General features: G+C 34.9%; 1 protein-coding gene across 3 annotated transcripts; it reads right to left on the bottom strand.

Moving 5' to 3' along the window:
- Window positions 1-258: 258 nt before the first annotated feature.
- Window positions 259-12,196, bottom strand: LOC121235172. Of its 3 annotated transcripts, none has more exons than XM_041131454.1 (11): window positions 11,752-12,196; window positions 11,030-11,179; window positions 10,605-10,772; window positions 9,994-10,146; window positions 9,716-9,868; window positions 9,044-9,208; window positions 8,680-8,865; window positions 4,938-5,124; window positions 4,631-4,829; window positions 2,835-3,030; window positions 259-554 (listed from the first exon to the last, which is right to left on the bottom strand). In XM_041131454.1, the coding sequence occupies exons 1-11, from the start codon at window positions 11,954-11,956 to the stop codon at window positions 517-519; spliced, it is 1,800 nt and encodes a 599-aa protein (XP_040987388.1). In that variant the 5' UTR covers window positions 11,957-12,196; the 3' UTR covers window positions 259-516. The 3 variants fall into 3 exon arrangements, with proteins under 3 accessions (XP_040987388.1, XP_040987389.1, XP_040987391.1); XM_041131455.1 differs by having other exon boundaries at window positions 8,695-8,865; window positions 11,752-12,195; XM_041131457.1 differs by lacking the exon at window positions 11,752-12,196 and adding an exon at window positions 11,465-11,631.
- Between the last annotated feature and the right edge of the window lie 12,554 nt (window positions 12,197-24,750).

Consider the following 24,750-nt stretch of genomic DNA (forward strand, 5'->3'; position numbering starts at 1 on the left):
GTCACTGAAAACATAATTTTTCTGAATCTCAAATGTGATAGATTTCTTAGAAAGTGAAGCCTTGAAAGGTACTCTTCGGAAAATTTTCCAGGAACTAATTTCTTTAACAGATTTCAGAGGAGACAAGATGAAAATATCTAGAGTAATTGAAGGCATTTTGACATCTCATGGTAAATGAGCCAGCAGAAGTATGTGCATTGCTGCAAACCCATTGATTCTTTTGCTGCAAAGAGAGATACCCATATAGCAGTTACCAAGTTATGAGCAATTTTCTTCTTTCTTTAGCCACAAAGTAACTTAAAAGTAGTAACTAATTGAGTATTCACCAGTCTCGAACAAGAGCTTCTATGTACTACAGTCAATCAGTATCTTGAGATCAAAAAATAGCCAGTTAGAAATTTCCGTACATCACCTGTCATATCCATCTATGATACCTTGCAGTGAGGAATGTACAAATGGCTGGTGATTTGTGTTTTAAGGTTATGTTCAGAACTGAACCTTGACCAGGGTCCAATTTCAATTTGCGGGTTCACTAGAAGTAGCTGTCCTGCCATCTGCGATCACAAACGGAATAATTATCAGTTGACAATGAAAACTTTTACCGATCAAAAAAAAAAAAAAAAAAAAGACAATGAAAATTTTTACTCATTATCCCTACACCACACACCACAAGTGATTTTTTATCTTTTTTCCTTAGCAAATATGTAGTGTAGGGATGATGAGTAGAATAACTCAATTAATTTAGCAGGAATAAAACAAAAAAAATTAAAAAAAACTAAAAAAATAAAAACAAATATGGTGTGTGGTGTGTGAGATTATGAGTAGCAAAATATTGATTCATAACAATATGCAAGCACACAATTTTTTTTTTTTTTTTTTTTTTAAGTAATATGCAAGCACACAAAAATAAAGCATACATTTCATGCAACCATCAAAAATAGAAAGCATCATGGTTCGTCGTCCTTCCCCGAAATTGGAACTTTCAAACTAGAGCAAGAACTAGCATGAAAGTCGATCTATTATGACCAGCATGGTGGTTCGTATCTTCTTCCAAGCCGAGCCCTTCGTAGAAAGCACTCACTGAGTTACATACAGAATATCAAATCTTTCTTGATCGAAAATTTATTTGATAGTCCAGGAGTACAAATGACTTGGTACTTTTTTTTTTTTTATTAGCACCGGGTGTCCAAGAACAAGGTCCAAACTAATCCCGGAAATGACTTGGTACTTTCATCCTATCACAAGATGTCATGCTATCAAAATTGGTTACATGAGCACTAAATTTTAATGACATCCTATATTGTATAGGATGGAATACCACGAGTCTGTACTCTTAGACTACCTAATAATATGATACACTTAAGTACTTAAATTTCATCTCCTTATTGCTATCTACTATCTATAGTATTTGAAATAAATTTCTGAACCTTTATCAATGTATAAGATGATGATAAGGTTATCATCGCATGCCTTGGTGTTTCTAATTTCTCGTCACAACGGGCCGAGATCTATGACACCCCTTGGTCTGTCCATACATATGGCCGACACTAGGATCTTGTTTACCAGCCAACATACCTCTTGTGTCAGATTTTGGTATGACAAATGGTGTGGTGAACGAAGCCTCCAAGACACTTTCCCTGCCTTATTCGAGCTCGCACGAGCAAATGATGCAGCAATGGCAGACCTCTTGGCCTTTTCTAGTGGCTCCCCTCAATAGAATGTTGATTTCACTAGGGCAACCCAAGACTGGGAGTTGGAGGCTATCACAGAGTTCTATGCAGTACTATATTCCGTAAGTATGACAAAGGGTAACATAGAAAAGATGATCTGGAGCACTTCAAGAAAGGTAAATTCACTGTCAGATCATTTCACGAAGTTTTAACGAGCCCAGGCATGCCCACATTCCCATAGAAGAGTATTTGGCAAACGAAAGCTCCTTCAAAAGCAGTTTTTTTTGTTTGAACAGCATCATTGGACAAAATTCTCACTACAGATAATTTAAGGAAACATCGAGTAATTGTGTTGGACTAGTGTTGCATGTGTAAGAAGAATGGTGAATCAGTAGATCATTTGCTTTTATATTGCAAGGTGGCCATGACCATGTGGGATGATTTTTTTTGCAGGAATTGGATTATCATGGGTCATGCCTCTTAGATTGGTGGAATTTTAAGCAAGCTGGAGAGGCCTCCGAGATAATTCACAAGTTGCAGCAATCTAGAAAATGGTTCCTATATGTATGTGTTGGTATATTTGGTGGGAACGAAATGATAGAAGCTTCGAAAATTGCGAGAGAGCCAATGGAGGAGCTGAAAGTTTTCTTCTTTAAAGCATTGTTCTTATGGGTGAGGGCCATGTTTGTAACATACTAAATGTTGATGACTTTTTACTGTTGTTGTAAACTCTAGTTAGGTACTTCTCATGTATACTCCCTATGTACTTGGCTTTGCCTATTTCTATGAATAAAACTTCTTAATTACTAATCGAAAACAAATTTCTCGTTACATGACCAATATTTTTTTTTATAGTTATCACATGACCAATATTTGAAATCATATGATTGTCAAAATGAAATCGCTTAACTGGAAATAATCAATTGAATATAAGAGTGAGTAACATCACCAGGTTACTTATTAAACAAGTGACTGACAATTTTTTACTATCAGATCCACAAAGTGGTGAAATCTTGGAGTGCAACTACTGTGTACAAGAGGCTCATCATCAGTTTAAGATTCAAGCTAGCTAGATTGATAAATTTAATGAAAGAAATCTGTGTAACATGCATGAATTGAAGGTAACCCGTCATAGAAGAAACTGATTGCTCATAGCATGCATACCCTGGCAGGAGAAAGAAGTGACAAGGTCCTTGTCTGCCGCAAATGTGTTCTCTTTTGGAACTTCAGGATTGCAATTTGGATCATTAGTTGTCGTATCCTCTATTTGAGCTTCACTGTTGGATCTGGGTGCATCATTTTGCAGATCATCTTCCATTTGCAAAGATGGAGGCACTGACTCTTCTGGGTTTGAGTTGACCTGCAGAAAGTGAGATGCAAATTTTTGCTGAGATGAAGTTAGGGTTAGGGATGTACAAAAAAACAAAAGGAACGAACAGACCGACCGGAACCGGCTGGTTCTTCACTGGAACCAGTCAGTCTCCAGTCTTTTTTTCCTTTGAACAGATCACTTTGGTTCAGTTCTCGGACTGAGGAGACCAGTTCACCAAGACCGAACCAAACCGGCTCATAGCTATTTAATATTATATGTATTACAAATGGGCTATACCACCTGGCCTTTGGGCTTTAAAAAAAACTACTTATTAACTTGGCCATGCCAATCAGCCGAGATTTTAAAGAAACTACAGTAGCCCGAACCACCCAGGCCACTTTTAGTCTTCTTTTTCATTGGAGCCCTATTTTTCTTTCTTTTCCTTCTTCACTGATGTGATTGCTGCGACCAGTCATTGCTTCCGCCAAGCACCAACTAATGCCTTGCCTTCTGCTGCTGCAAGCAATGTCTCACCCAATCTTCATCTACATTGGTTTGTCCCTCATTTTCATATCACCAGTAGGGGTAACTGCCTCTCAAGTAAGGGTCAGTTTATACCCTTAACCCAACCCCCTCACTGAAACAAGGGGGTCGGTTTATACCCTTAGTTAGGGTATCCCACATCAGGCCAAACCTAGTGTGCATAGCAAATGCATGGACAACTAGTCATCGCATCTGGTGTGGCAGATACAAACCTAAGTAGAATTCACGTGTTGCCATGCATGCACAAGATGTCATGAGTGATAAGGAAACAAACAAGCTTATATTGTCCAAAACATCTTGTACCAAAATGCATGGTCAACCAGTCATCTCATCCTGAATAACAGCTATGAACCTATGTATGATTCAAGTGTTGTCATGCATGCACAACAACATTTCACGAGTGATACATGGAAAAAAGAAGCAAGCTTATATCGTCTGAAACCTGTTTTTGATATTTCTTTTTGTTTAATTTTTGCCTCTCATCTTTTTCCCATCTTCAGTCACAGTTGACCTCAACACGATACCCAGAGCAGCAAGTTCCCCTCCCACCCCCCAAAATAAATAAATAAATAAAACAGAAGCCTAGATAAAACAAACTATGAAGTTGGGAAAGGCATAAATATGTCACATAACAAGAATAATTGAATGGGATCGATCCTCAGTGGAAGAAAAAAAACCATTTTCAATTTACCCAAAAGTATCTCAAATTTTTAATTGATTAAATAAAACATATAAGAATGAACCATCCCTTTAAAGTAAGCAGTACAGATTATTTTTTATTTTTATATAAATGAGCAGTGCACATTAAGTTATCAGAATAAGTTATATAACAAAGAAGCACAATATTCTTTTACTAATTAAAAAAAAACAAGAACCACAATATAATTTATCATAGTCAAATTTGCAGCTATATTTCTGTCAAACTTTCTGTTTCCAATGATCTCAAGTTATCAAGTCAGAGTATGTAATGCGAGTGCATTTTTTGAAAAAAGTTTTAACCAGATGTTGGTGTTTGTAAAGTTGCTTTCCAAACATTTTTCTTTCAAGTTCTGTTTATAGTAGCTTCTAAGAGTCTTTGTCTAACATGATGGAAAGAAGATCACACCTTCAATGCATCAGAAGATGCTAGATTCTTTAAAACAAGAGCAGCAGGAGCATCTGTCCTGGGCTCATGCGATGTGGACTTTTCTTGAACGCCATCTACCTGTCTGCGATCAATTGTGTCCTGCTTTGGAATTCTGGGCATTTTCGATTTTCTGTTATAATCTCCATTTGACACACCAACTTCCCCAGAAGCTCTCTTCCTGTTTTGAGAATCAGTATCAAAACTTAAAACCAAGATAGCTTAAGAAAAAAAGGGTCATAGCTATTAACACTAAAATAACGTGAATACAAAATGACAATATCCTCACCTACTGTAATCATGATTAGCCGTGAGGTAAGAGTTTGACTTGTTGGAAAACAAAATTCCACGAAGTGGCTTTCCATCAATGATAGTTTCAATAGTATATCCAACTGGGATGTTTTCAGTAACCTTTGCTTGAAACATTTTCTTCCCTTGAAGAGGTTGGGACTCTTTCCTTGGGGAATTTTGTTTCCCTAAAATTAAAGAACCAGAAGTTTAGGTACACAGCTTCATGCCACAATTCACATCTTGAATAGTTAACCAGTTTCATCAAGTAACCATAAATAGAAAAGCATGTGTATTTCATTACAAGTGCCAAAGTCCTATTCACAAACATGAACTTGCACAGATGAAAATACATACAAGTAGAACTCTGATGAAATTTCAGGACCTAAATTTCAATTCACAGCCCACACCTCTTCCAATTTCTGGATAATCCCAGCAGCTCATGCGTGCACACTTGTAGCAGACAAAATGCATGCCGATGATTGAAGCATGATAAAAAGATCCTATGAGAACCCAAACCCAAGCCCATGGAAAAGAGAAAGAAAGAAAGAAACAAGAGAGAATTGGCACGTTTCACTATTCCTTTCTAATTCCCCAAGCTTCCTATTCCCACTGCCTCATTCTTCTCTCTCTCTCTCTCTCTCTCCCTCCTTCCCCCCCACCCTTTTTTTTATGCGTTGGCCATCTCGCACAACCACCTTGACGTCCAACCGTGATGGATGGCCTCCCAAAACTTTAGCTGCACTAGTGTTGCTGAAAGTGCTAGGTGCACCTATAAGCAAATGCGGTATAGAGCCTAGGTGCAAAGCACGAGCACACATCTGATTAAATCAAAGCAAATTTTTTTTTTCTAAAACATTACAATAATGAAAAAAGAGAAATAATACTTGCAGTCGTGAGTGTACAAACGTTGCACAATCATTTTGAAAAAGGTGAATAAATAAAGAACTCACATGAAAAAAATAATAATTTTTTAATAGTGGACTCCACTCTTTTTCAAAGCGACAGTACGGTGCTTGCACACTCAACGACTGCATGTAGCATTACTCATGAAAAAATCCATAAAACACAATTAAAAAAAAAGGTTTAAAAAGCAAGATGGTAAAATGTTTAGCCTATTAACTCAATTTATTAGAGTATAATGTAAAATGAGAATCAATTGATCATCTAATCACACACTTTAAACAGCATTTTATAGAATTCTCTCGTGCTTTACTAGTGTATACACATCTATGATATTTGATAGCCATAATCAACTCATAGTACAGGTTTGAATAAAAATATACCAAAAAGGCCATTACCAAAAAAGCTCACGATTTCTAGTATTGACTCCTATGCACATATGCACATAAGCAATCAAATATCAATCCATTTAGAAAGCCAACTTGGACTATACATTTGATTCAAAGCATATACATCACATATGAAAACCTTTTTTTTTTTATAAGGGAATTTTATTCAACAAATGTAATAGGCAAACCCCATGTACATGGGAAGTATATAAAAGAAAATACCTAATTACATTCTAAGAAGGGGAAAAAGAAGACGGAAAATCATGAGTTGAAGCTCCATCAAGCCCTAAAGCAGAAAACCATTGCAATAAAGAAAATACAAAGAATTTCCAGATTTCCTCCATAGTGCTCTCCTTATTATTAAAGCATTGCTCGTTCCTTTCCCACCAAATACACTACATGAGACACAAAGGAACCATCTCCCACCCCGCAACCACTTGTTTAGAACTACAAAGCCTCATCCAGCACTCAAGCAAATCCACTAGTTTCATCGGCATCACCCAAACCAGCCCAACTCTACTGAACACACCATCCCACAATGCCTTTGCCACCTCACCGTGCAAAAGTAAATGATCCACAGATTTCCCGTGTTTCTTACACATAAAGCACCACTCCATAATAACATAACCCCACTTTCTCAAGTTATCGATCGTCAAAAATTTTCCAAGTGATGCTGTCCATATGAAAAACACTACTTTGGAAGGCAGATTAGACCTCCAAATACGCTTCCATGGAAAAGGAGAACAATGTTGAACAGTCAAAACCTTGTAATAAGACCATACCGAGAACTTTTTACTACCTGTATGCTTCCCTGTCAATTTATCCCTCTCACTACCCCCAACCCGCAGGGAATATAGGAAGCTGAAAAAATCAGATGAGTTCCCAGTCCTGTACAGCTCTAGTAAAACCAACATCCTACTACAAGATTCCATTAGAATGGACTAACACATCAGAAATAGAAGCATAACCCCCCCCCCCCCCCCCCCCCCCCCCCCCCCCAAAAAAAAAAAAAAAAAAAATCACATCCATATTTCCGATCTATAATCTCCCTCCGCAACAACTCCCCTTCCAATTGATGCCTCCACAACCATTTTCTCAACAAGGCCTTGTTAAAACTACTCAAATTTCAGACCCCCAAACCACCATTTGAAATAGGAGAACAAACTCTATTCCAACTAACAAGGTAGATTTTAGTCCCTTCACCCATTCCTCCTCACAAAAATGTACGAAATAATTTTTCAATTCGGTTTCCCACCCCTACAGGCAAAGGAAATGAAGAGAGGTAATAAGTTGGGAGATTCAAAATAGTACTTTTAATAAGAGTATTCTACCCCCTTTTGATAGATATAACCTCTTCCAACTCATCTTCTTAACTACACCATCCCAAATAGACTTAGGTGCAATTTGGATGATGAGATGAGATGAAATGATTTTAGATGAAAGTTGAATAAAATATTGTTAGAATATTATTTTTTAATATTATTATTGTTTTGAAATTTGAAAAAATTGAATTGATTATTATATTTTGTGTGAAAATTTAGAAAAATTGTAATGATGAGATGAGATGAAATAATTTCACTATCCAGTCTTAGCCTTGAAAAACGCCCCCAGTGGAAGGCCAAGATATTTCATAGGTAGAGCAGCCATCTTACACCCCAAAAACTCCGCCTAACAGTTAATATTCCTCACCTCTCCCACCGCAACCATCTCCGACTTACCCAAATTTACCTTGAGGCCTGACACAGCTTCAAAACAAAGTAAAACATGGTACCATGGTATGTAAATGATCTTCAAGATCAACTAAGTCCTTGAGAATTTTTGTTTACATCATTTACTAGTTCTTCAACCGATATTTTATATCTTTTCCCAAAAAAATTGCAAAAACATGCTTTTCTGCCCTTTAAGCTCACTCAAAAAGTTTCCAAAAATGCACTTTTGTAAATGCATTCACTTTTGGAAAGTGAAGCGCTTCAGCTTTTGTGACATCGTGTTTTTGTGCTTAAGCACACTATCACCAACACTAATCTGCACGAATTAGTATCACAGAAAGTCATATTTCTCTCACTTTAGCTGCACACATTGGTTGGTCCACCCAGCAAACAAACAATTCATGTAGATTTAGCCATTTAAGTCTTATGTAAGCAGTCCAAGAGAAATGAGTATGGAGAAAAAAAGGTTTTGAGTTCTTCCAACATCATTCACGGTCCTCAAAGATTTGAGTTCCTCTATATTCACAGATTACTCTGGATTAAAATAGTAGTGGATAATTCCACATTGTAAAATTTAGCCAAGATCTACTCCAGTTTATTTGGCATATTTACTAATAAAATCTTTGACTATTTATTCTAAAAAAGTCAGCAAAGTTCTAAGGAAATATATAGAAGTTAAATTTTACGGATGGATATTATGAGAAATACTTATAAGAGCTAGACCTATAAAAAAAATACTTACAAGAGGTATGTTTACCTGGTTGGCCAAAACTAGGCACAACGATAGGTTGGTATAAATCAGAGCCCGTCCCAATCCTAACCAGAGCTTTATCATGAGCATGAATGAAATTTTGCTCTTGACACTTTAGTTTCAATTGCTTCCTCAGAGATAACTTATCTAGCCTCCATTCTTTTTCCCTGATAAGTCCTAAAAATTAGAAATTATACAAGATCAGTTACAGGATTTAGATTTCATTTTCCTTGGAGGGGTTTATTTAATTCTCTGAACCTTTATTTTTATTTTTTTAAGTTAATCCCAGACCCATACATTTCTAGAAGTAGGAAAAAATGTTAGTTCTTAGCTAAAAGGAAAGAATATGCTGGACCTGTGTATAAGTAATACATGTCATCGAGAGCCTCAAGACTCTTATTGCAACCACCTACAAATACAAGGACACCACTCTTCACTGGATCCAAACAGTCGCCAGCCACTGAGAATCTGGCAGAAGGCCCATCATCACTTGTAATTACCTTGGACCATACACCAGTATCTGCACCAATTACAGAAGGTGATGGGTCATATGGAGCATATATATAAAACATATAAAGCAGCATGCAGAAACCATTACTGGCTCTCTCCTAAATAAGCCACTGGGTTGAAAATAGTCAGTTTATTGTTACCTATTCCAAAGTAAGCAAACAAGAACAGTTATCAGAGCATCAAGCAATTCATACAGCTGTGTGAGTGTGTATTTTGCCAAATAACAAAGATCTAAAATTTGATGTCAACTAATTATTTTGTTTCAGCTATCTAAAGACACATTTTTCTTTTCAAGTATTTACCAAACTTGGGACTGTAAATTAGAATGCAGTGAAAATGTCAGTTATGGCCATTCTTTAGATTCACCATTGACCCAGGAGAACTCTCAACATTGATTGTAAGTCTGTCCCCACAATGATCACAATGGATATCTAGAAGAAGATTTGTACAGTAAAATATCTTGGAAGAAAACTGAATAGTTTCTTAAACATGCAAATACAATAATTTAGATACATACCGACATCAAGTGCATAAAGGTCATTGTATAGATTTTGAGCATCTGTAAATCCCCCAAAAACAAACAAGTTCTTGCCAAATGCAACAGTCGCGTGACCAGCTCGAGGGGGCAGCAGATGGCCTGAAGTGTTCAGTTCCCTCCAAACTAGAGTATCTAATTAAATAAACGCAAGAATACAACACCAATAAGGACATGCAATGTAGAATTGATAAGTCCTCAGCTAGGCACACCAAAATTTTGATGACAGTTTTAAACTAAACTGGGAAAAACTATAAGACCTGTATCAAGAACATGCACATCAGACAAATAATAATCATTTCCATCTTCACCACCAATCACAATGACATTGTTCTTCCAAGATGAGCAAGTATGGCTATCACGTGGAGATGGCGGAGTGCCTGATGTTGCAGCTCGTTTCCATACAAACGTCTCTACAAGAGAAAAAAGAAGGATGGGTATCTTTTTTTTTTATCTACCGTCAAACAATATAGTGTGTAGATTCCAAAGTAGCTCCATAACAGTATATGACTGACTGGTCCTATGACTTAAGCACTCCCTGCCCCACAACTCAGAAAAAAAAAAAAAAAAACAAAGGAAAATAAAGTGGAAAAAATGAAAGTGGGACTGAATCATAGATATCTAAAAAAAAAACCCTACAGACTTTCGTAATCAAGTTGGCTGTTATTTTCACACCCTAAATGCTTCCAGCACCTGATCCCAAAAAAAAATATTTGTGGAAGATAACAAACCCTAGACAATTCAATTTTATAGTAACCATCTATAAGTGAACCCGTATGGTGCACCCTTTGAGATTGTATGGTGAGCTAGTGACTGGAGTAGGTAAAACAATTTCTGCCAGAGTCAATGCCTGTCTAGGTAGAAAACTTACCCGTATTCAAAATGTAAAGATCATTATAATATATTTCATCATTAGTATCTGCTGATTTCCCGCAGCCACCAAATATAAAAAGCCGTTTACCAACAAGGGCTGCACTATGACCTTCCCGTGCCTCCGGTCCATCACCCCTTATACTTGGAGAAATCCATGTATGTGAAGCTGTGAATATGCTAATGCATTAACAAGCATGAAACCATGGGTATTTGCAAATTAAGAAATCAAGAAAATACAATTCAGTAATACGCTTCAGAATCATCAGCACCTATATATCACAATAACAGGACTCTCTAGCTTCCTGTCCTAACCACAAATGCAAAATGAAATTTCACTAGTTGATAGAAATGTTTAGTCGTCAGAACTTAGGCAGCAAAATAACTGCTAGCGCGAAAAGGTTAATATCAAAAGAGAAAGCTTACAAGTATCTAGTATATGCAAATCTTTGAGAGGATTCATCCCATCTGTACCCCCAAATACAAAAAGATTATCAGCAACTGTGGTGCAGCTGTGGCTATCCCTCGGGGTGGGCGGTGAGCCTTTAATCATAGGCTGGCTCCATGTCTGATTAGCTGCAAATCAGCTACTAGATGAGAGAAATATTTATAACAACATGGAAGGACATCAAATCAAATGGTAGAATTAAAATAAAACAAATTGAAATACAAATCAAGGGTAAATCCAATCACTATAACCCTACCCCACCCCCAAATAAATAAATAAATAAAGTACATAGAAAGTAGTAATTATTAAATTGCTGTGATGGAATGGAGTTTTAATAAACTATACTAAAGGCGTGGGCATACTAGGACATTGAATGACTCAAAAGAAAGCCACCTCCCAACAAAAATACGAACCTTACCACCAAAAGGTCCTGGCAAAATCAAGTCTAATAGCAAACACAGATCCGAAACAAAATGAGCTACAATAAACCAAAAAGAAACCCTAACAAACTAGGCTAAGGCCATCCCCACAAAGAAAAAACACCTGGGTATATCAAAAAGGTTCAAACTTTGTCCAGAAACCAATCATAACAACAATGTTGAACCCAGTATTTCACAAAGCCTGTAATAAGCAAACGGTGAAAATGAAGATAGTGTAAGAGAAACCCAACAATCATGGGGCCAAAATTTGGAAGACCCACCAGTGTCATATACATGTACTTGGTTGGTCTGGCAGTTATTTCTGCCATAGCCCCCGAAGACATAGAGAAACCTGCCTCCTTTAATGGAGTTGCAGGTGTGACCCCACCTCTTTCCTGGCCCAGATATGTCACCCACTTCTTGTTGTTGCTGTTGAGCTCCTTCTAGGCTCTGTTTGGGGTGGAGCCCGACCCTTTCCCACCTCATTTCCTTGTGTGAATCAACAGCCAAATAGAGAGAGAGACCCAGTTGGGGAGAAGACACGAGAAAGTGAAAAATTTTCAAGGAAAAACGCAATCAGAGAGAGAGAAAGGAATGGAGAGAGAGAAGATTTTGGGGATTTGAGTGGATTTGGAGGTGTGTTTTTCAGCTCATGCAAAGGGAAAAAAAATAAACCAAAAAAAGAAAAAAACGGCCAAAACAAGTGTCGGGACGAGGCAAAATAAATATTTATTTTGGAAATCTGTAAAGGACATTAGATATATTTATTTAAGTTCATATCAACGATGGAGTGAAGTGTCAGAGAAAGGGGGGAGAGAGTGTGTTTCAAATCAGATAAAAGCTCGGCCACGTGTTCTTTAGACAGTGGTCCGATGTAGGGTTCATCTTAGATGGACCATCACGAGGACAGTCAGTATATTTTTGGTACGTGGCAGATGAAGATGAAAAATTTCTGTCACGTTGAAAAAAATATTAATAATTGCCTAATTTATTAATATTTTTTTTTTCTTACTTCAGAATTCAGATGTTTATCCCGTAAATTTAGATATTCACGTTTGGTTTCTCTAGAAAAATTTTTAATTTTAATATAATTATGTTTTAAATATAAAAAATATCACATCTTTAAAAATATCTAATATTTAAGTGTTTTTTATGGGGAATAAACAATTGTGTGACAAATTCTCCTGATAAGCTTTTTTTTTTTTTTTTTTTATACTCTTTAATATTTTTTTAAAAAAATTTACATCATTAAAAAATATTTTCTTAATTACTAAATAAAAAAAAATTGTATGGAAACTTATTATGGATAAGTATACTTGGGACAACTAGTATTATTCAAAACAATAACCACAAAAAAATATATCTTACAAAGAATATATCTAAACAACTAATAAACAATTATACTTTCCCCTTTCACAAGTTAAAATAATAATAAAAAAAAAGCATATAAAAAATAAAGCATCCTAATAAATTATAAATTTTCATCCTATCTATCTACTTTTATAAATTTTAATATAAAACATATCTCAACTTTTTTTCAAAAACTTAAAAATTAAAAGAACATTACGTATAAAATATGTTCTTTCTATAATGAAAATTAATATTTACATTTTTAAAGTGTGTAAATCTCGGGTACTATTTTTTTTAAAATGAGCTCTATATGAAAATATTATTTCTTTAATAATAGACCTAACTTTTTTCAAATAAAGTATACGATACTTACACACCTTATGATTATATTTATTTTTACTTTTCTATAATATTCGATTGATACAATATCCTACATTTTAAAAAACTAAAAACATACTACATATTTTATAAGAACTTCATAAACATATATTGTATTCAATAGGCCGGTGTTTAATTTGATCTATATGCTAACCTGGATAAAACCTAATGAATACTCTTACCAGAAATGTAAACCTAAAAACATTCAATTACAGTTATCCAACAAAAGTGATAATGTTATTTGAAAGCTAAGAGTTTTTAGTTATAAATTAGTTCATATTTTTCAAGTATTGCCTAATAGAACAGGTAAAAGAAGAAAAACCAAGTTATGGTGAAAGAGTAAGACATTGGAATTTCCAAACACCACCTTGTTTAATTTAGGTCCAATAGTCCAAATTGAAATGGCAATTTGGTCAGGAATATGAATGTTATGTGTCATCATAGGTTTTTATTTTAAAAATCTATGTGAAAAAACAAAAGATATTTTGATAATTTGTGATTGAAATACCTAAATAATTTAAAAGTTAATCCTCATTAATACAACCCAACAAAAAAAACCACTCTTTCTATGATAGATATGTGAGAGATTGTTTATTGAAAGTGTAATAAAGAGAAACATCTATGTAGGCATACTCTCGCACCATCTACTTAAGGTTGTAACGCCTAGTCATTATGGCAGGCGTTACGCCTTGTATATGAAGTGGCTATTAAGCCATTTATGAGGCTTTATGCAATTGAGTGAGTGAGGAGGTAAATTGTACTTGAAGGTTTTAGTCAAATTAATTGGAATACTTGTTAGGTAATTATCTTTCTACCATTGATTATGTATTGAAAATCTGAAGGAAAAAAAAAACATTTTTGCTAACTCAGACATGAAAGCTAAGTTTATAGCTTTACTTCAGCGAGTGAGGAGACAAATTGATTAAGAGATTTACTAAATAAGAATTTCTTTTTTTTTTTTTTTTATAAGGATACCAACTTGTGGACTAAAGATCCGGAGAATCAACTTTCATGAGAAGAGCAAATCATGTAGCACTTGTAAGAAAATCACTTTTTTTTTTTTTATTTACTTATCTTCTCCCATTTTTATGGTGTGAGTATATTTATCACAGTTTTAAATTTCGTACCGTACCGGCCGGTACGGCCGAAATTTTTCGTTTCGGCCGTCCGGCCGGTACAGATACTATACCTGTTCCGTACCGGCCAAAATACCGGCCGTACCGGCCGGTACCGGTCATACCGGCCTAAATTTCGGCCTGTACCGACCGATATTTCGGCCTGTGTTTTTTTTTTTTTTTCGTTTTTTCAAACTACAAACTTATTTTTTAACTCTCAATTCAGACTAGACTATTTATAATTTATATATATATATGTATTTGTATATAATTTATTTATATATAGACTATTATTTTAGAATATAATTTTTATATATATTTATATATATAATTTATTTATAGATCGACTATCCCGAAACGTTATCCCGAAACGCTATCCCGAAACGGTACCGGTACCGAAATATTTCGTTCCAGTGCTTTGACCGGTACGGTGTCCGGTACGGTATTCAAAACATTGGTATTTATCCTATAATATTTGATAAAATGAATCCTTTAAAAACTTTTTAATGAAAATTTGTAACTCTTAGAGAGAATGCTAGAATTCCAAGAACATGCTTGAAAGATTTCATCTATGTGAGTATTGGAGTGGCGCTAATCCCTATTAGAAGTTAGTTTATTCTCAAATGAAAAATTCTATACATAAGCATCACACTCATGCACACCACTTAAACTTTTATGCACACCACTTAAAAATATGTGAATTTATTCTTTTACCCTCATGTTTCATGGAAACATGAGAATAAAAGAGTAAAATCACATATTTTTTAAATGGTGTGCAGAGTGTGGGGTTTATATGTAGCACAACTCTTCTCAAATACCCTAATGAAAATGGGGAGTAGATAAAGTCATAATATGTTATCTAATAAAGTTCATGTTAAGTTGTTAACATAGATTGTTATTGTAAGGAGTAATTCTTTATTTTCCTCATGAAATTATATATCAAACTTGAGATTTTTACTAACACTAAGGTAAAGATTGTTGTTTCACAAAGTGAAAATTCAATATAGAGCACACGTTCATTGTGCAAAAATCCTTCATATTTTGTAGCATTTTTCTTATTTTAAATTGCATTTGGTGGGAGTTATATATTTTAATGAAGAGAGGGAAAATTATTAAGTTATAACTTTTATACAACTTATATGTTACTCACTTTATATGAAATGTTGTGTAGTTTTAGAAAATTAAAAATATATTTTTGATGAAATGGCATGATTGTATTGACTAGTAGTAAATGCGTTGTAAAATTAATGTCCCGTTTGGATTCAGAGTTGATCTCAACTCATCTCATATCATCTAATCATTACAATTTTTTTAAATTTTCATATAAAATATAATAAACAATTCAACTTTTTACAATCTCAAAATAATAATAATATTAAAAAATAATATTTTAATAATATTTTATTTAATTTTCAATTTTCATCTCAAATCAGTATTCAAAACTCACCTAAGTGAATCATTACGTGATATGAAAACATAATTTAGTTTGACAGAAATGTTGCTTTAATATGCGAAATGGCTAGACAAGCAATTATAATGAGTTAATAGCTTATTTTACTTTTTATGTAAAGTTTGACCATTGTTTTAATGAAGAGTAGCCGTTTAACCTATAAAATTTATAGATTTAATTTCATTAACTCCTTTCCAAATCATTTATTGTCTAGCAATTTTTTTTATTTAATTTCAATTATTCCTTCAATTATTTCTAATAGCGGGCCTAACTAATAGGATTTAACATCTATTTATAAAAATGATAGTGTTCATTGAGCGTGTGATAAGGACATAGATTTTTGAAAGTCTAATTTAAAAAATTTTCATGTCTCAATTAAACATATGAGAAACACATTATTTTCTTTCAATCAAGGGACATGCAACAAATGTATTGTTATGGAATTGAAGAAAAACTTTGTGCCTTGACTAATGTCAAAAAGAAAAGTAAACTTCAAACAAATCATGGTTTTTCTAGTTGAGCTTTGGACCAATCACTTGTCTAGAATATTCTCAACTTGTCATTTGTCAAAAAAAAAAAATGAAATTAAAAAGAAAAAAAAAAGATCATATCAAACATTTGAAGACTTCCCAAGTAAATTTTTGAACTCAACTGTTTATGTATAGTCCAAATCATACAATAAAAATTTGGGTTATTATATCTTGTAGAAGACAAATCAAGATTATATTTCTTACATCAGATATTTTGGATGGAGATCCAAAACGTAGGGGAGAAAAAATCTATTCATTATTTATTTTCTCATCATTTCATTGTGTATCATTAGATGATAGGTTCACAAGTAAAATATAATAAATAGTTTCTAATTATCTAATACCACATCATATGATGATGAAAAAATGATAAAAATTAAAATGGTGAGTAGCATTACTTCGTGGGGGAAGGCTTTGAAGGAAATGTTAGATTCACTCATTTCTAAAGATTAATTACAAATTCAATACATTTCTTTTTCATCAGTGTGCAAAAAGTCACATTGATTTTAATGACTCGCAATATTAATGCGTAACAAAGTTCAATTTTGCAATTAGCCACGTCTATCAATCTTCACATAAGTCTATTAACGGACTAAACTGCTAAGTGCTAATCAAACACGTTTGAATGAATCATGGTTCAACACGTGCATTTAACTATTTATGTGTCAAGTGTGACATGTCATCACCAACTAAAGATTGAGATATGTGCCCACTAATGATAAACAAACGAAAATGCCCATATCATTTAAAGCATAACCTTCATAAATCATCTCCTACCTAAACATAACTTCTTAAAATCATCAACCAGCCTAAACCCCCCACCTCCTGAAAACCCATCCCTTTTCCTATTCCTCTATCTTCAACATTTATAGTGATCAAAACCAAATCGAAATTATATCTCTAGTCATCCTCAACCCCCAAATTAATTCTCACTCTCAAACCCCAACTTCTTGAAAACTAATCTCCTTATCCCCATTCCTCCATCACTAACGATTATAATGGCTGAGAATCCTTCACTGATGGCAACAATCTAGGTTTTTCTCAAAATTTTAAGGTTGTAATAATAACATAATGTAAAGATTATTATATATATGTGTGGGTTCTCTGTACATATAACTTTTAGTGGTTGAGATTGTGATAAAAGTAACATGTGATATATCAACATAGCATATAATATGTCAACATAATTGAATATCATTGTCTATCTCCATTGTGATAAAAATTATGTTCATTTTGTATGTGCATTTGCAAAAGTTTGACTCAATTTGGTTCATTTTATGCAACTCAATTCTCAACATACTTACACAGAATTTGTATTCAATCTTGACAAGCTCATTAGTGCATTTCCTTGCATGGTTTAGGTACATGATTCGTCTATTTTAGAAATAATTTGAATTATAACTTTCAACCATTTATGTCCACCTATAAATATGGTTAAAGTTTATCTCCATCACGAAGGATCTCTAAGAAGCCAATCCATGCCATACATAGGAGGTACAATGGACTACCTTGAAAATTGGGATACTGACTACCTATGTGCCAAAGCACAATGTAATAACTGGGTTATAGATAGTCGAGTGGCATGCGTTATTAATTAGATGAAGATGTTGATATTTAGCCAGTATAAAGACTAATATTCACGATATGTTGCATGCAATTACAGTGGAAGGGAAGGATGTATGGCATGTATATATACATCAACCATGTTGTGGATAAACCATGCATTGTTGAACCATTAACATTATTGCCCGATATTCCTGTATTGTCAAACCATCATCAGACATAGCATATGACATGATTGGACCATTACCAAAGATTGAGGACACCGAAAGTAAACATGAGAACATGATGGGGATGACAAGGAAGACTTTGAGGCTGAGCTTCCATTGAGTGATTTGAACGAGTAAGACGATGATGATCTTAGTTTATATGCTGCAGAGGGGCAGAAAGATGGAGAAAATGAGGTTAGGGATGATGAGGCTATTAATTCTGGAGAAGTCGGAACTCAGTGATTTCCATTTGCTGCTAGTGCCGACCCACATATTCGAGTGCATGGTGATGAGGCTATGGAGGATGATCCTAGCATGGTTGAATCATAATATGGTGATAGTGAGGAATTGCTTAGTTTGGATGAGGAGCGATGATCATAGTTTACAGAAGAAGTACCTTGAGTTTAAAAAGAAGCGTGACATGAGGAGTAACATCACCTTTTCTGTAGGGATGAAGTTTAGGGACTGTAGTGTCTATAAAGCTTCATTAAGAACATTTGCAATACAACAAGATTTAATTATGCAAAATGATAGAAGATGGGTAACCGCATTGTGTAAGTTGAAACGTGGATGGTGATTGGTTGTGTCATTGAAAAACAAGAGTAAAGTTGTTCAAAATTGTGTCAAGCATTATTATAACAAGAAAGCCTCTGTTAAGTGGCTGGCCAATCGTTTTATTGAATATTTGAATATTTGTTCTACTTTGACAGCATCTGCATGCTCTTTTCCTTTATCCCAAAGTTAAAGATTTGATCTTTTTAGAAATCTTTTCATATTATAGAATCAATTTAAAAAACATTAATAGAAAATGTGCACGTGTGAAAGAGGAGGTTTTTTAAGTATTTTCAAATGAAACTTTCTTCTCGTATGTTTTTATTTATTTATTTTTCAAGTATATAAAGCTGTCAATTTTGTGCCCCACTCTTGATAATGATAGAGAGAACTTTTGAGAACATCTCTTTTAGGAAGCAATCATGTAGGCAAGTGAATGCGAAGTGCCTCAAAATTCTCTCCTGTTATTTTTAGCAAATAATGAGTTTGTATGTGATTTTTATAAACCTCCACAGTTTTCTTGAGTACGTGGACGTAGGAGGTGATCAACTGGTCTCTCTCTACTGCATGATCCTTTTCCTTTGTCCCAAGGTTAAGGATTTGAACTTCTTATATCTCTTTTCATGATCGAAAGGCCACATGATATGACCTCCAACAGAACAGAGATCCAGACCCCAAACACTAGCTTATGATACCTAATTATAATTAATATATACACAATCACAAAGAACTAAAAACAAAACCAAGTTTTTTAGGATTTCTTCATGTAGATATATGTATGTCTTTTTGCGTGCAAAAGATGAGTCAAGGATGGTGGTAGATTGATAATATCGTTGGATGCTTATTTCTTGAAGGGTCAATTTGGAGGCCATCTGATTGCTGTGATAGGGAGAGATGGGCCGGGAACAATGACATGTTCCCAATAGCATTTGCCATGTGCAAGGTAGGGCTTCATGTGTCCTAGGATTTTTAACATGTTTATGGATGATGTTGACAATGTTGATCATGGGCGGACATTTAAATCGGAAAGACAAAAGATGCATTTATTATTGACTCTTTTAATTATGTTAATTTTTTTAACATGCATGATATATAATAAACACTTGCCCACTGTTTGTCATGGTTGTAGGGGTTGGTTGAGATTTGACTCTAGACTGTTGGTCATGGACCATAGATACTGCGTTAAACATCTTCACTCTAATTTCAAGATGAGGGGATTTATGGGCAAGGCCTTCAAAGATGCATTGTGGAATGCAACTTAGCCAACAAATAAAACACAATTTGATTACTATATAGATGTCATCAAAAACATGAACGTGAGAGCATTTGATTACTTGGATGCGATCAATCTAAATCTATAGTCAAAACATGCATTCATGAACCGCATAAAAATGAAGAGGGTGGGGGCACAAGATGTGAATAATCCCATTTGTCCGAAAATAATGAAGAAGTTGGAGAGAAATAAGGCGAAGTTGAGAATTTTGATTTGTCATTGTAAGAATGACTTCGAGAACTCATATGGTGAGAAGAGGGTTGTTAATTGGATAAGGCAGACATGTATTTGTGGAGACTAGCAACTAAATGGAATTCCATGTAGACATGCTTGTGCGGCCATTTACGCTAAACATTGGTGTCCTAAGCTATTGGTCCATCAATGGTACTTGAAGGATATGTATTTGAAGAGCTATGCACGTGATGTTGCATGTATGCAATGACCTGATATATGACCCATTTTGAAGAAAAAGACCATATTAACTCAAATTGTTAGGCCATGAGTGGGAGACCAAAAGAGGTCAGAAGAAAAAGTATAAATAAAGTGCAAGAAAATTGTAGTGACATGTGGGAACTGTGGCGGAAAGGGGCATAATGGTAGGAAGTGTTCAAAACCTCAAACCCCAAACAAAAGAGTATGGTCAAAGAGGGTTAAAAAGCCCAATGTGATACTAGAAAAAAAATAAGTGGGTTATGATAAAGTATTATTGATTAATGAATTTGAAGATATTTTCTAAAATTATAATCGACATGCTGTATTTTTGTAGGCTAGGGTCTCGAGTATCAGAGCTAATGCATAGTCTGAAGGATACTTGGAGGCTTATGGATAAGAGAAAACCTGTAATCCATCACATGAACATGGTTTGTGGATAGATGCAACTACATCCAATTTTTTCATTTTTTACCTGCTGCCACTTTCTTTATCTCTTTAAGCTTTGTACTTTTACTTTTACTTTTACTTTTTTTTTTTCTTTTTTTCTAATCAAGCATATTATTGAATAAAAGGCAAAATTACAAGATTTTAAGGTGGATATTTCCCACTGTCAATAAACAAAAAAATCTAGGGAGATTATCTAGGGTAGGCATCCAAAAGTGAGATTAATTGCTGCTCATTGCGCCACTAAGTGTGCACATTGATTTTGGTGTCGATGAATTTTTGATGGTTTCTATCTTTGGTGATGACAAAATATTTGTTGAATATCTGCAATGATAGGGTCGATTTGCCAAAATAGGGATGAGTCCAGGCTTCAATGGCTATGATGACATTTTGGGCGTCGCCTTCAATAACTGCTAGATTTTATTGAGTTGCCATTTTGGAAGCTAGTAGTGCCGCTGAGGCTTCAGCTACCAGAAGATTTGAAGTTTGAATTTTTTCCATTCGGATTTCTAGGATATCCCCATCGTGGTTCCTTCAAATCGTTAATGCTACTGAGAAATTATTTTTGACTGCGGTATCAAAGGAGAAATTGTAAAAATTTGGAGATGGAGGCTTCCAAGTTTCTTATTGTCTTTTTTGTTTCTTTTCCTATGCTTACTTGTATTCCTCATAAATCTGACTCAGTTGACTAGTTGCTTTTTCCAGGGACATGATAGTTTGATTATGGACGATATCATTTCACTTTCTCCAGATATAATCCTTGATAATTACTATGAATAATTGGAAGTGGTGTTTTTCCTTGTCTCGAAATCCCAAGACCTATTCAGGGTGTATGATCATCCTTATCCAATTTGAGATTGAGCTGATGGGCAAGTTTGTTAAATTTAATGGCCAATTGCTTTGTTGCCATAGTAACCGGTTTATTGGACATTCTATAAAAAGATGTAGCAAAGTGTCTTCCACTTGATTGCACAGTAGACATTTTGTTGATTCAAGTTGAGGAACAATTGTATTGAGCCTTGATTTGGTGGGGAGGATGTTCTAGAGTAGCTTCTAGAGTTGCAGCTTGTGACGGTCATAGATTCTTAGACCCCAAAGAGGCTTGAAAAGCGCCATCATGGTATTTTGTTACACTGAATCTTGGTAGTTGATTGTTACATGCTAGGCTATTTTAACCGAAAATTTTCCACAATGGTTTGGTGTCCAAATGATCTTGTCTTGCCCTTGAAAGATTGTTGGCAGCGGAATTTTTTAGAATTTTGTGATGCTTTCCTAGTCAAAGAGATTTTATATTTTTGGCGTGTCCCACGATTGTGGATTGTTTATAATTATATCCAAAATTGTGAGGGAAGGGTGGATTTGGTCCATACCTTGAAATGGCTTTGGTTTGAAATTTTCCATAGAAGGAATCCACGGTTCTGACCAGATGTTGACTGAAAGACTATTGAGAATTGGGTAGCATTGTCCTTTTTTTGAGTATGTCTCTAGTTTAAAGAAAACCTTTTTACAGGCATGAGTCTGACGGTTTTGATGCTGCGTTCCAGAAATTTGTGTTTTAGAAGTATTTTGTCGAGAGAATTGAATGTTATAGGCCATTGTGTCTTTCGTTTAATTCTCATATGGTTTTTGTAGTAATGCTTGATTCTTTTTTCCCATAAATTTGAGTCCGAGTCCTCCTAATTTTTTTGGTTGGCATATGGATTTTCATGATTTTAATTTCATGTTATGAGCTTTATCTTTCAGGAATCCCCATAAAAAAATTCCTAAAGCTTGTGTCAAGGGCCTTGCAAACTGATTTTGGGAGTTGAAAGGAGCTCATGTGGTAGGATGGGATGGTGTTTGCTACTGATATGATCAACATTGTTCTTCTTGCCTGTGATAAGAGATTTGATTTCCAACCTTCCAGTTTTTTCCCCACTTTGCTCAACATTTCTTTATAGCTCTCTCTTTTATTTTTGTTAAAAGAAGTTGGTAGGCCTAAGTATTTTATTCTTGCTGAATATGCTTTGTAAAGAAACCATTGAGATATAGATGATTTGGTTGTTGGACTTGTGTTCCTTGTGATGAATATGAAGGATTTGCTCAGATTAAATTTTTGTCTCATCCATTGTTGATATTTTGCTAGGCTTTTTGAGATAACTTGAGCATTTCTTTCCATAACTTTTGCGAAAATAATTGTTTCATTCGCAAAGAGTAGGTGTGAGATGGGCGAACTGTTTCTACTGAGTTTTACCTCTTCAAGTGTACTTTGCACTTCAACTTTTAACAGAATTCTTGATAGTGCCTCTATGACTAGTATGAAGAGGAAAGGCGAGAGCGAGTCTCCTTGTTTGAGTCGTCGTTGTGCTTTGAAGAAGTCTCGTGGTGAGCTGTTGATGAGAATGGAGAAGGTTGTTGTTGTTACACATTCTCTTGTTAGGTTTATCCATCCTTGATTGAACCCCAAAGCTTTCATTACCATGAAAAGAAAATCTCATTCCACTAGATCGAAAGCCTTTTCCATGTCAAGCTTTATGGCCATTAACCAATTTTTTCCGATTTTTCTGTTGAGATGGTGGAATAGATCATGTGGAATTATGGTATTTTCTTTTATGTTGCGACCTGGGACAAAAGCCGTCTGAAGGGGGGAGATAATATTTGGTAACGTGACTTTAAAGCGATTTGCCAATATCTTCATAATGATTTTGTAGCTGATATTTGTGAGTCTGATAAGGCGGTATTGGCTTGGGGAATTCGAACTTAAGATCTTTGGAATGAGAGTTATGTTCGTATGATTCATCTGCTTCAAAAGTTTGCCGCTTCTAAAAAATTCTGAACTGCTTGGACGACCTCTTTGTTTATGATGTTCCAATAATGTTTATAGAAGAAAGTCGTCATGCCATCTGGACCTGGCACTTTGTGGCTTGAGATTTGTTTTAGAGCTCCTAATATTTCTTCTTCACTTGGTATCGCATTGAGCAATTCATTGTCATGTTTCGAAATTTGTTTGTCAAAAAGATTCTCAAGTTGCTCCGGGATTTACGGATTGGAAGAAGAGTGTATTGATATGAAATGATTTATAAATGATGATTCAATAACGAGAGTGTCCACTGGCCAGTTACCTAGTCCCAATTTGATAGAGTCTATGACGTTTCTTGTCTTTCAGATTGTTGTTATAAGGTGGTAGAATTTTGTGTTGAGATCCTTGGAGGTGAGCTAGGTAATCTGTGATTTTTGACGCCATAGTATTTCTTCATTTTCTCTTTGCTTGTGCAGTCTATGTTGCAGAGATCTTTCTTTTTCTTGATTGTGGGATGTCATTTGGCAGCTTTGAACTTCAAGCAACTCTCTTTCTAGATCTTGGATATTCTTCTGAATTCTCCCAAAGTGTATTTTGTTCCATAGTTTAAGTGCTTCTTTGGTTACTTTGATTTTCTTGCAGAGAATGTAGGCCAAATTACCTTGATAGCTTTTACACCATATTTCTTTTATTATTTGGTGGCTGAGCGACTCTCGAATCCAGAATTCTTCAAATTTAAAAGATGAGACTTGACGAAGATTTGTCGTAGTGTGCAGCAAAAGTGGATGATGACCTGATGCTGATGAGGCTAGATGTTGCAACGATGCATCTGAGAATAATAGTCTCCATTCTTGATTTACTATTACTCCGTCTAGTCGTTCTCTTATAAGTGCTTTCTTATATCTGTTATTTGACCATGTAAATTTTGGACTTGTGAAACCAATGTTAATGAGGCCGTTTTTATCCATGAGAGCTTTAATGCCTTTGTTTGAGTTAATAATGGTTAGGTGCCCATTGTGCTTCTCAGATTGGTCAATGAAATCATTAAAGTCGCTTATACATACCCAAGGGCCTGAAAAAACTTGGTATATTGAGTCCACATGTTTCTAAAAATTAGCTTTGTAGTTCCATTAGGCTGGTGCATATGCATAAGTAATTAACCATGGATGATGAGGAGGATTTGAGCAGACTAAAACTAAGATAACATT

Source organism: Juglans microcarpa x Juglans regia, chromosome 6D (genome assembly GCF_004785595.1).
Source record: "Juglans microcarpa x Juglans regia isolate MS1-56 chromosome 6D, Jm3101_v1.0, whole genome shotgun sequence".
NCBI lineage: Eukaryota > Viridiplantae > Streptophyta > Magnoliopsida > Fagales > Juglandaceae > Juglans > Juglans microcarpa x Juglans regia.